Source organism: Galendromus occidentalis, unplaced genomic scaffold (genome assembly GCF_000255335.2).
Source record: "Galendromus occidentalis unplaced genomic scaffold, Mocc_1.1 scf7180000077474, whole genome shotgun sequence".
In the NCBI taxonomy this organism is placed as follows: domain Eukaryota; kingdom Metazoa; phylum Arthropoda; class Arachnida; order Mesostigmata; family Phytoseiidae; genus Galendromus; species Galendromus occidentalis.
In genome coordinates, this window is record NW_003805462.1 from 726,011 (window position 1) to 737,578 (window position 11,568).

At 52.4% G+C, this 11,568-nt stretch overlaps 1 protein-coding gene across 1 annotated transcript; it reads left to right on the forward strand.

Moving 5' to 3' along the window:
• Nucleotides 1–2,367: 2,367 nt before the first annotated feature.
• Nucleotides 2,368–5,247, forward strand: LOC108863668 (cyclic nucleotide-gated cation channel beta-3-like). The gene is made up of 7 exons (XM_029111846.1): nt 2,368–2,462; nt 2,743–2,923; nt 3,046–3,249; nt 3,551–3,647; nt 3,741–3,896; nt 3,996–4,098; nt 5,070–5,247. The coding sequence occupies exons 1-7, from the start codon at nt 2,368–2,370 to the stop codon at nt 5,245–5,247; spliced, it is 1,014 nt and encodes a 337-aa protein (XP_028967679.1).
• Nucleotides 5,248–11,568: the final 6,321 nt, after the last annotated feature.

The following is an 11,568-nucleotide window of genomic DNA, read 5'->3' on the forward strand; positions in this document are numbered from 1 at the left end:
TCTGGGCCTGGTCTGGAACCCTTTTCATGGCCCGGAGACCGCCGTGCCTTCTGAGGAGGACCTCATCGCTGAACAAACGAAAGAGGGATCTAAACTTGGCTGCTGAGCGTGATCGATAAGAATGATTTTCTACAAGTACTCAGCTACGATTCTCAAGTTCGTGCCACAAACCCTCGCGCGGAGGCGATCTCGCGAGTCCTCCACGCTTTGTCCCAAGATATCCTTCCGTCCAGCACATAGTCCTTACGAAGTCTTCGCACCCAATCATCAATACGAATATTCCCCGATCTTGAGAGCAACTCTGGGCATACAGAGAATCCTTCATCTCGAATCAACCGTCAGAATCTCATCGTTCTGTAAATCGGCGGCGCGTGGCAACCCGGATCGATTCATTCCGATGGTCCCTCAAAATTCCAATCAAATGGAAACTCCCTTCATGTGAACCGAGACAGCACCAGCGAGATCTAAATACTTCGCCCCCCCCCTTCCGTTAGCTGATTTGGATTGATTTACGAAGAGATACTCCTAACACATCGTCCCGTGATTTTCGTCTTTGAGTCTTCCGTGGATAAGTTCCTTTCAGGCTTGAGGACTCATCAAAGATCCAGTTGTGTATGGAATGTTTCCCGCCCCTCAACCCCCTGGGTGTCTATTCGGTCGTCTCTCGCTATTTGGGAGATGGACACCTGAGAAGGCGACTAGCAATGTTCGAGATGATCCGCTTCTCTATGGCTGCTCTCGGCCTGCGATTCCCCCTCAGAGTCATCCTTCAACATTGATCCTTCTCCACACGGAGCCTCCGTCTTGAATCCAAAACGATCACGTACGAGGAAGCAGCAAACTCGTAAAATGGACCCTTTGTCTTTTTTCGACTGCGCTCCCCGTTCCCTCCGTATTTCAGATCACGGAAAGACACCTGACTCGGACGGTGGGACCGATTGTAGCTACGCTGAGCCAGGCAGCTCGGAGCAACTCCTCGGACGCTTGACGGCTGAGTCTTTTTCCATCCAGCCCCCTTCGACAGCCATTACGAGAGGAATCCTCCGGCGCTCTGATTTCTATGAGTCCACGATACAATGAAGTGGTGACCATTCCAGTACCCATCCATGCTCGATCAGAGCATTGCATTCGAATCTCGAACGTGTCCCTGCCTACCGAGGCCCGGAGCCGCGAGCCTTGCGGAAGTTCCGATGGATATTTCCGAAGGAGACAATCCGAGAGCGAATGGATCAGATCGTCGGCGTCGTAGGGATTTGTTAATTGGCGTTCATTTTTTTTGTCTTCTCCGTCGAAGAGATTCGCGCTTGGCTTATTCCCGGATAGTCAATGACGTCTCCGTTCTTTGGCGAGACCTCTTTGCAGAGTTTTTCTTCCGAAAATTCCCAGTGGAATCACACGATTTTGAGCCAACAGGAAACATGAAGTCCATCTACCTAATGTCGGTCCTACTCGAGTAAATCGTAGAGCTCTCCGTGGGGGACAGGCTCGGAAGAGCATCAGACCATGGTAACCCCCCACTCGGGGAGAGACTCTCTGCCATGTTCCGCATCGAATTCGATCTCGGACGCTTCCTGCGGTTTCGGGCGGTTTCATCGTACGAGAATCGCTCGATGCTTCCCCTGGTGTCAGATGTTCGTGGGAAGCTCCGTTATTCGTCCAGGAGACAGCGAAAATCTATCACGAATTGGATATCGCGAATATACGGCGCAATGTCTCTCAATGCAAATTAGTCGACCCGAGTTTTTAATCGCCCCCATATGTCGGTGATCAAGCACGCTAATGCGATTCATCCCGATGTCGGGACTCCTCCGCACTCTGAGAAACACTTCGGAATTTCCACCGTCCTCGGCGAATCGATGTGACGTGAGATTTTCTCCTCGAACTGGAGAGCTTCCGTGCTCATCTCATGAATACGTCGAGAAGACTCCTGGAGATTCCCGCTAGGAAAACTTGCGTCTGCGAATCGTCCGTCCGTGTGAGTGATTCTTTGGGAGAGTCGCGAGGCCAAGGTTCAGCTGAGACGCCGGGTCGAGACAGATCCAGGGATCATTCCTCTGCTCAAAAAAAAGATCCCTAAGTGCCGGGATTCGCACGGTATCCATCCTCATCTCTCCGACGTACACCGATCAAGACTTTCGATACCGGTTGCACCAATTAGCTCGTAGCTTCGCTCTCGGAGACTCACTGCAGGCATCGGAAACGTCGATGTGCTCAACAGCAATTATCGTGCCCTCCCCGAGAGCAAGTATTGGCTCGATCACACCGCTCGCGTGATCTCGGTCAATTCCCTGGTCATCTGTCGATTCCATCCGATCAATTCGAACGAGTCGAAGCCCACCCTAATGTCTCACCCCACACTCGTTCGCCATGAACCGAGTAGCTCCGAGCGACCTCCCGTCTGCTGAAATTCTCCAGAAATGGAAACAGTTGACGAGGAAAACCTTCGATCCACAGGAACCGAGGTAGGTTGTGAGCTCGTCTGAATCTGGGCTTCCCGGCTCCCATGCTCTCTTGAAGTATCGCCCAGCGAATCGAACCAGCCGACGTGATTGGATTACTGCTTGTTCCAATAACGAACGAAGCCGATCTCAGACGAAGCAGGAAAGAGTTCGACTCCGGTGTTCCGGTCCGATTCGCAGCGTCGCGGTTTATTCCGCTTATTCGTCCCCCGCCTCGAGAATTTTTCCTCCGATCTCCAGAGAGATACTCCGCCGTCTACATCGAAAGCTCTCTGACTGACAGGTATGTGGCCTGGCAACTGTTGGTGGCTGCGGCGTACGCCTACAACGCATGGACTCCCCTGTTGAGGGTTTCTTTCTGGGTAGGCGACACCTCGCAACTGTTCCAGCCTTGCGACATACTCTGCGACGTTGTTTATTTTATCGATATCATCGTTCTGAGGCCTCGGGAGAGGTTCTACAAGGTAAGCTTATCAGTCACCTCATCCGCGATGCGTCAGGGGGCACTTTATTCAAACGCTTTCCTCTCGGAGAAGATTCTTCAAGCGAATTTTTCAGTCCTATTCTCATGATAATCCTTCTTCAGTCTGGAACTGCCGTGAAATCATTTGGCAAAACTGCGAGGAAGTACCTTGATGGACCATTATTGAGGCGCGATCTCCTCTCACTCGTGCCGCTGGACTACATCGTGACGAAATTTTCAGTCTACGCTCCTCTGCTCAGATATAATCGTCTTTTGAGAATTGAGAGCTACCTCGTAGTTTTCGAGAAAATGGAAATGGTTTCCAAGGTAGGTTTCCGGTGGACGGGAGGTGGGGAGATCTGTAGAGCGGCCTTCCTAGTTTCGTCATCTCCGGGAGAAACGGGGATAATCATCACTTGCATTAAAATGGGAAAAGTTGATAGTTGCGCTCCGAAACTTTTCCGCTCCAGAATCCGAAGAGGGAAAGAGTTCTGTCCATGACCACGAGTTGAATCTCCGAAGTTTCGCTCAATATATCCCATCGAGAACTTAGTTGATGAAGAGAAACATACCTCTTCGTTGAGACGAAGATAATAATCCATATCGGGAACGGAACAAATGATTTCAGAATGCTTTCCTTTGGCGCCTCGTTCGAATAGTTTCCTACATGCTGCTCGTGATACATTTGAATGCTTGCGCCTACTACGTCATCTCGAGGATACAAGGTGCCCGATTGAGCCTACATAGCCATGGTACCGCTCGAGCGACGGTAGAACCTTATCGTTCCGACTTCAGCTTTTTCTCTCATTGTCCCTCAGGCATCGGCTCCAACTCATTCGTTCTCCAAGGCGAAGGGGAGCTGGTGTACATCCGCTGCTTTTATTTTAGTTTCAAGACAGCAGCTGGTATCGGGAAAAACGCGAGACCCACGCACGAGTGGGAGTACATCTTCATGGCGACTCTCTGGCTCGAAGGTTAGATCGCACGAGAATAGTGACCAATTGATCAAGTTGTTCTTCATGACATCTTCCTATACGATGATGTTTTCATTGCGCGCTTGGGATCTCTCACAGGGTCATTCATTTTCGCGTTCATCCTCGGTCAAATCAAGGATATCGTTGCGACCGCTGTGCGTGGGAAGGCGGAGTATCAGGAGTCAATGGATATGGTCGTCAGGTGAGTCCCGGAGCCAGCGAGTAGAAGCATCGTTTCGTTTTATCTCTCCGCTGCTCTCGATTCCAGCTAGGGAAACTTTGCTACGAAACAACTCCCTGATGTGCTCCATATCCGTCATACAAGAGCTCGCGACAAAAACTGCCCGGAGGCCATTCTTGACCATCGGTTCTCAACCGGAATCTGTCGCACAATACAGTCATCATCGAGCGCCGACTGGGATTCCCGATTAGAGACTCCCTTGTGATTGAATCTCACAAGTTGATCCTGCTCGAACATAAACATCGGAGTGTTTTTGCGTCCCAGAGCGCGGGATCCGACCGGTCGGTCGGCACTTCTCTTTGGAAAACGGCACGTCGCCCGAGCCCAGAGCGTAATCCCATGGCACGCAATCGAGACTTCCCACCGAGTGTAGCACCGCATAAAACAGCGATACGGCACAGTGGGCTCGCATCAGTGATTTCGAGCGGTATACGTATCGATACGCTGTCATTGTCGTTCAGAGTGAGAGCGTACCTCCGAGTAAGTGTTCCGAATGGGCGGTCGGGACGACCAGCTGGAACGATCATCGCCGTCTCGTAATCACATCTGAGCTCGGTAGATTGCGGCGACCGGGCCAGATAGGCTTTTCCGTGTTTCGTCGGACGAGCCCGGGAGCCGTGGCCAGACAAGCGGCCCCGATCCCGAATCGGGTCCACAAGCTCAATGAACAGAGTGCGGCGGCTAAAATGGGATTTAGTCGAATTCAAGACAAATCTGCTATCCTGGTCAGATTCCGAGAGGTTTTGAGTAAGCTCTGCGATCTTCGTGGGATCTATCTATCTATCCCTCTCGCGATCGATGCTTGGTGGATCTCGGAATAATTATTTGAGTGCGGAACTTGTCATTGAATTTCATCGGTGGAGCTCGACTCCTGGCCAACCGACTGGATTCGAGTTGCGTAAGTAATAGGATTTGCTTGTCTCACATTTCAGGTACATGGTTCAGATGGATGTCACAGCTGAGCTGGACCTCAGGGTCAGACGATACTTGGTGGAAACTTACGCCACCAAAAAAACTCTGGCCGAAGAAGCTGTCCTGGGTATTCTCCCCGGTAAAGAACGTGCGGAAGTGCTCGCATGTGAGACTAAGGATGTCGGAATTAAACTATGAAGATCCCTCGGATGAAATTCGCCGTCGCAACCTCTCTGCCCCCGTCCCGAATGCAATAATCCGAAGGTTCCGCACTAGGGGTCTCGCCGCTGTCAGCGTCGACCTGAGATCCCACTTTCCCGAAGTTTCTGAAATTCTATGATGGATAGTGACTTGACGGAGATTTAATTAAAGTAATAGAGTCCGGCGAATTGACCAGAAGGAGATCGAGGCGAACTTGCGAAAACGGTGGGCCCAGTCGGGGAGGATAGGATATGCTTCCACAACTGGACGCGAGGGATGACCACCGAAGAGCCTCTTCTCGCAGCCTCATCGAGAATGCTTTCGGCATGCTCTGCTCATTCTCCGGACAGAACGGGAAGGAAGCCATTCGTCGCCGTTTGCTTCGATCGCCACAAACATCTGTATTCGACCCCGGAGTCTCTGACCGGACTTTGCTCCAGGCGCAACTGCTGTGAATGGGAGCAGGAGAAGAGGTTGGGACGTTTGCGAGCAGCCAAAAGCGACACGGATTAAAGCAAGTGTCAGGCAAACAGGCAGTCACGCTGGCAAAGAGGCAACTAAACCGCTCGTCCGTAACTCAGGAGCTTCGGTCTGCCAACACACGCATCCTCTGCGGAGCAGGTGGATTTGTGATGCGTTGACCCTCACCGGAGGGAATCTAGAGCTGGAGATTCTGTGCCCCCGATGACTGCTCCGCATTCACGTGGCGCGGATTACATGCTCCAATTTTTTCCGCCACTTCGCCATGTCCCAGGAGCCTTCCGGCAGATTGACCTTTGAATGAATGCAGGAATCTCCAACAGTCACCACCAAACTTTTGTTTCAATATAACGGCAAGGAGTCGGGAGGAGACGCAGCTAATTGTAAGACGACGACACTCGCCTGCGAGTGTGCAGGTTAAACTGGACTGCAGATCGAACCCTGTTCCTGTCAAGCGTGTGTCCGGATCGATGAACCCGGGTGCAGGGACCGAGTCGCCAGTCTCAGAGACAAATCTTTGTTAGCAGTCGCCCTTGAGACTCTGTGACACGGTCACGTCGGTCGAGTTGCGTCTGAGCAAGTCACGGGATGTTCTGATTCGCCTCTGTCGTCCCACCTGGCAGGGGGAAACAAGGAGTCGCCGCTGAACGAAATAAAAAATACCCGCTCGATTGGGGTGTCGCATGACGGAGCCAAATGAGGCGGGGAGGGAGTGCCGGATAAGTCCTGACCATCAATCGAGGTCTTTAGCCGTTCCTAATGCGTATCCGGACCACCAATCCGGAGTCGGTCGGAATCGGAGTGGAAATAATGAGCGATTACCGCGCAATTCGCCCAAGTCCAGGAATGGTTCCCGAGCCGCTCATGGGGACGTTTTGACAAGCGGAACCCTAACGCAGCGTCTTCGGCAGCGTTTTTGTAAGTTATTCGGTTGTGGGTCGGGACAATTGTTGGAAATCGCCCATCTACTTCAGCGGGGCCCGGATAGGGGGCGCTGTCGATGCGGAGGTCCCGCATCGTCGTACCGGCTGCTCCTGGGGCTCCTCTATTCTCCTCTGTGTACATCCACCCGGGCACGGAGAGACCGGCTAGCAGCCAGACAGGCAAGCGAGCAGGCAGGCAGTGTGAGTCGGTCGCTTGTTCGATCGGTCGCTCGCTCGATCGAGCATTTAGCTTCTTCATCGATCAGTACACCGCTGAATTGCGGAGTTTATGTGAAGTTGGTTTCAGTGCATTCGGTTCTGTGTGAGTTGTAATCTTGCGAAACATCACGAACATCTGTGCGTGTGTGCTCAACGCGTTGTGTTTTGTGCGTAGTTAGCGAGCGAAAACAGCAACCTCTCGATATGGAGACGAGGGGTGCCGGTCCGCCCAGCACTGTCGGCCTGGCCACGGTTGCGGGATCGAGCTGCGCTGAAATCTGAAACCCGAAAACCCATGGCGTCCTAGCGATTCCATCCGAACGACTATCTGGCAAGTTGCTAGAGACCTGCAGCGGGAGGTGCTCCGTTAACTCAAACTGCTGGACCGGGATAAAGACGGATAAGGACAAGGAAAAAAGAGAGCACCTCCCTGCTTCTCAAGTGTGGTGTCTCTTGAATTGGATTTTCCCATCATTTTTATCAGCAGCAGCAGCATCATCATCATATTCGCCTCTCGTCTAGATCTTCGCGAGAATAGCTCACGCAAATGAGCGCTCGCTCGCTCCTACCGCAGTCGTTTTTCATCACGTGACTTTCACTGCCCAGTAAACGAATTCGTTGAACTCGTTGATCTCATAATTCGTTCGGCCCACACCCATCCATCCAACACTAAGCCCTCTGGAAAACCTGTTGGATACATCGTTTTTGCCTCCGTTGATCGACTTCATCCGCCACGCTTTAATCGTCACGCCGCAAGCCGTCATCGTTCAGACCTCAGGGGTCTCCTCATAACTTGTTGATCAGTAGTGTTTCTCTCCGAACTACTCGAGTTGACTTGTTGAACCATCCGATCGCCAATTTTAACTTACGCTCGAGAATTAGTGACCGCCGTCGAAAGGCTTCGAGCGAAAACAACACAACCAGTAACTTCTTCCCCTGTCGCAAAGAAAACGGCGGAAACATCCGCGATTACGAGAAGTATTCGCCGAGTCACGGGGGAGCTGTTGAATCGACTGGTTCCGTATTGCTCCGAGAAGGGGTTCCGGGAAAGAGCAGACCTCTCGATAAACTGTGTGTCGTTATTCTGAGCCGGAAAACAAGAAAGCATCCAATTGGACCCGAGGTCCAGTAAACCAGGTGAGTGAGACGTCTTCTTCCCCTGTTCTTTCGCTGAAGAGAATTTGATTAATTGGGCGCACAGTCACGCTGCCCACGTATCGGTCTTCAAGATGGACCCAACTCCTCCCAGAGCTCTGGGAGAGGAAAAGGAGACCCGGGAACACAGAGGGCCCGGGATGAGCGCATTCATTTAATATGCAAGAAACCACGCTTCATTAAAGCAAAATTAGTGTCAAGAGCCATCAGGCAGCCTGTATCTCGAAATATCGTTGGTTCCCTGATTCCCGGTCGATAGAGCAGTCCCTCCGCCGCTCACCGCAACAAACAGACCACAGAACTCTTCATCCACGCAGCGGTATCATTGAGGAAGTCGTTTAAGGGCCGCCACTAAAAGTGGAAGTCAATCTGGCGCAAGTCAGCCGGAAGAGCGCTGCTGTGTATCGTGCAAATAGCCCAGCTGCACGTCGTCGGTGTGTCCTACGAGCTCGAGAAGGCGCGCCCAAAATGTTGCCCATTGACCTCAACGAGACTATTCATAGCATTCGCGGAAGATACCCAACTTCGTGGAAGGGCCGTGGCCGCCGCACTCCCGCACAGCGGCTCCGGACAGCTTGTCAGCCGCTTTATGCCATCATCGAGAGGGGGATCCTCGCTCAAATCGGTCGAGATTTCGAAAGCTTGGGGGGAAAAAAAGAGAATGACGAGGAAAACGATGCGGAACGCCCAGCGGAACCAACTGTGGAACTAGCTCACTCACACCAGATAGATCGCCGAGTTTTCAGGACGAGCTCTCTTCGTCACTCACCGCGACTGGTTCTCCCTTATCGCCCCCCGAGTCGACGACCTTCGGAGAGGACTTCTTCTTCTTCCTGCCAGAAGCCACGCGGGAGCTCGCGAGTATCTGTCCGTCATACCTTTGTCATCCCGCTCTTTTCCCTCGTCTTTCTCTTTACTCAAGAGAAGTTTTCCGGGGCCGCTCCTGGTGAGAGAAGAACAGATGCGGATCGTGCGAATCCGCGAACAGTTTCCTGAGACTCTCAAGGAGCTTGGAAACGACGCCTCCAACTGCCACGACAAGGGAAAAGCTTTCATGCCGTGCTTTCGTCTGAACCGCCGAAAGCGGAAAGGCTCCTGGCGCTGCTGGTCTTCGTTCGCTCGTCTTTCTTCGCCTCGTGCAGCCGTCTGGCTGAGATGGTCCGACAGCTGACTCGGCCGTGGTTTTGCCGTAGCACGTGCGATACGGTCCCGATACCTGCAATCTCCGTAGAGTTTTCACGGTGGGGAAAATTCCCTCGCCGCTGGCCGAGCCCCTTGGTTTTGCCCACGAACAGGGGGAAAGGTGAGCTGGGGAAAGAGAAGGAGCGCCCGGAATCGCTTCATTTCGAATCATCCCATACCTCTTGCCTGGGTCGACATGGAACAATTCCCTACAGTTCATGGAGATGGAGGGCGTTCATCGAGTTCAAACGCCGTCAATCCGTTGTACGTATTTGTTGTCGTATCCAGATCTTTGAAAAGAGCGTTCGATATAGATATTCGTGAGAACCTTCGATTTCGAATCCTCGACAAATCTATCCGTGTCTTCCCGGTCGATTTAATGATGGACCATGAGGAATGACAGAAGCCGCGGGAAGACAGCCGGAGGCGTGCCGAAGGCTCGAGAAGAATAATAATTATTTGACATCGATGCGAAACGCAGCATCCATATCGCTGATGAATCAGACGGGAACCAGGCTCCCGGAGATACGCCGACGGCGCGGGGGGAACTATTCCTGGAAAAATTCAATTTTTCAAACAACCTATTCGGTCGGATCTCGGCGAGGAAGTTGGACCCGACTCGGTTTCTCCTCGCCCGCTTCGCAGTTGTCGGAGTTTTCGTAGTGAGGACATATGTGATCTTTGGGAGGAGAATTTTTGGACGAGTTCCCCGCGATATGAACGTGCCGGGCAAGGGGAGTTTGAACCGATAGGACAGCACCAAGAGCCTCTTCGCGAGGATCCTCCTTGATGGACTGACGGTGAAAAAGACGCGTCGTCCACACCCGGTAGCATCGATCCACATGATTCATCGAGCATGCGTTACTTATCGCTTCTATTCTAAATCCTCCGCGAATGCATAATCAATAATCATAATAATGTTTGGGGCGTGCCGTCAGCCGGTAAATTCATCATCGAAATATGAAGATGGTTTCTATCGGCCCAGGTTCACTTATCAACCCGCAGGATTGTGGAGAAGGCGATGGATGGTGAAAGCCAGGGAGACTCTAACAAAATCTCCAGGGCTGAAAGGCGAGTCATGATTGCGTTCGAGTTCATGGGAGACTTCAGTCCTACTGACGACGTGGGCCAACAGACCATAAGGTTATTCTCAGGAACACCACTCTGACGGGATTTTCATGCAAGGAACCTGATCAGGTCCGTTCCGGTGCTTTATCTCGATGTCATACGCCCGTCGATAACCTTCAAGGTCGCGGTCTTTCATCGACCCTCGAGATCGTGCGCCGTTTCGACGATAAGTGAATTGGAACGTGATACCTCTTCGCGAATCCTGGTCGCCTATGTTTACCTACTCGAAATATCCGATCACCGCTCGCGCAAACAATCGAGTGTGGTCCGCGGAGTTTTTCGAGCAGATCCCATGCAATGACATCCCTGCGTCGATATCCTCGTGTTCAGCCACCGCTCTGATTCAGTGCTGGATTTCGGGGAGCTGGCTCGTCCAGCGAAGGACGAGGGAGAAGGCAGAAGCACCGGGTCCTTTCTTAATGAGCGGCCACCAGGTCGAGGAATACGCATTCTGGATCATAAGGGAATCCACTATTCGAAAGCATGAAAACAACAACAAGTGTCGGCGGCGATGTCTTCACAACGGAAGTTGCGCGAAACCTGAAACGCCCTCCGGATGCTCCAAATGATAAATGATTCACGAAGGAGTTCGGCAGCTCTTCCAGTGGAGGCCCGAGCAGGACGTGTGCTGCGTCGCGCCAGTGCGGCGTCTGGCGTTTCCGATAAAATAAAAGCGAATGGATGGAAGGGGCTGCTGTGTTCAGAAATTGAATTATTCCGAAGAATCATCCGATGTGAGCAATGCGCCCCGGTCAATCATCCTGCTCGTCACGGTGCGAGAACACCATCGTAAAAAACTGATACAGCTTCGAGCGTGGTCTCCCACTCAGTCCCAAGACTCACCACTTTGACGATGGGAATGCGAGCGTTGGAATCGTCTCGGAGAAATTCCGGAATTCTCATTCAAGGGGAGGAGGAAGCCTCAAATTCTCATGAGAGCTTTCATGGGGATTTCTCGACGCGGAAATCCGCTACCCACTTATCGTGGCTGTCGAGAGCTGCGAACGAGCCGAAAACGAGAACTCCCACTCGGCAGGAAGATCCCAGGGAGCGCGGGATTTCTCGCATTCGTCTTCACAGAGGCCCAAGAGCATGCATTTGTTGTCCGGGTACAACGTTCGCGTCCGAAAGATGGACCGTTCCACTGAGTCCGGAAGCTACAGAGGCGTTCACCACGCTTTCAGGAGCTCGGTCGGAGTCCTGAGATTCGCCCAGCGTCGGAAGTTCCGGG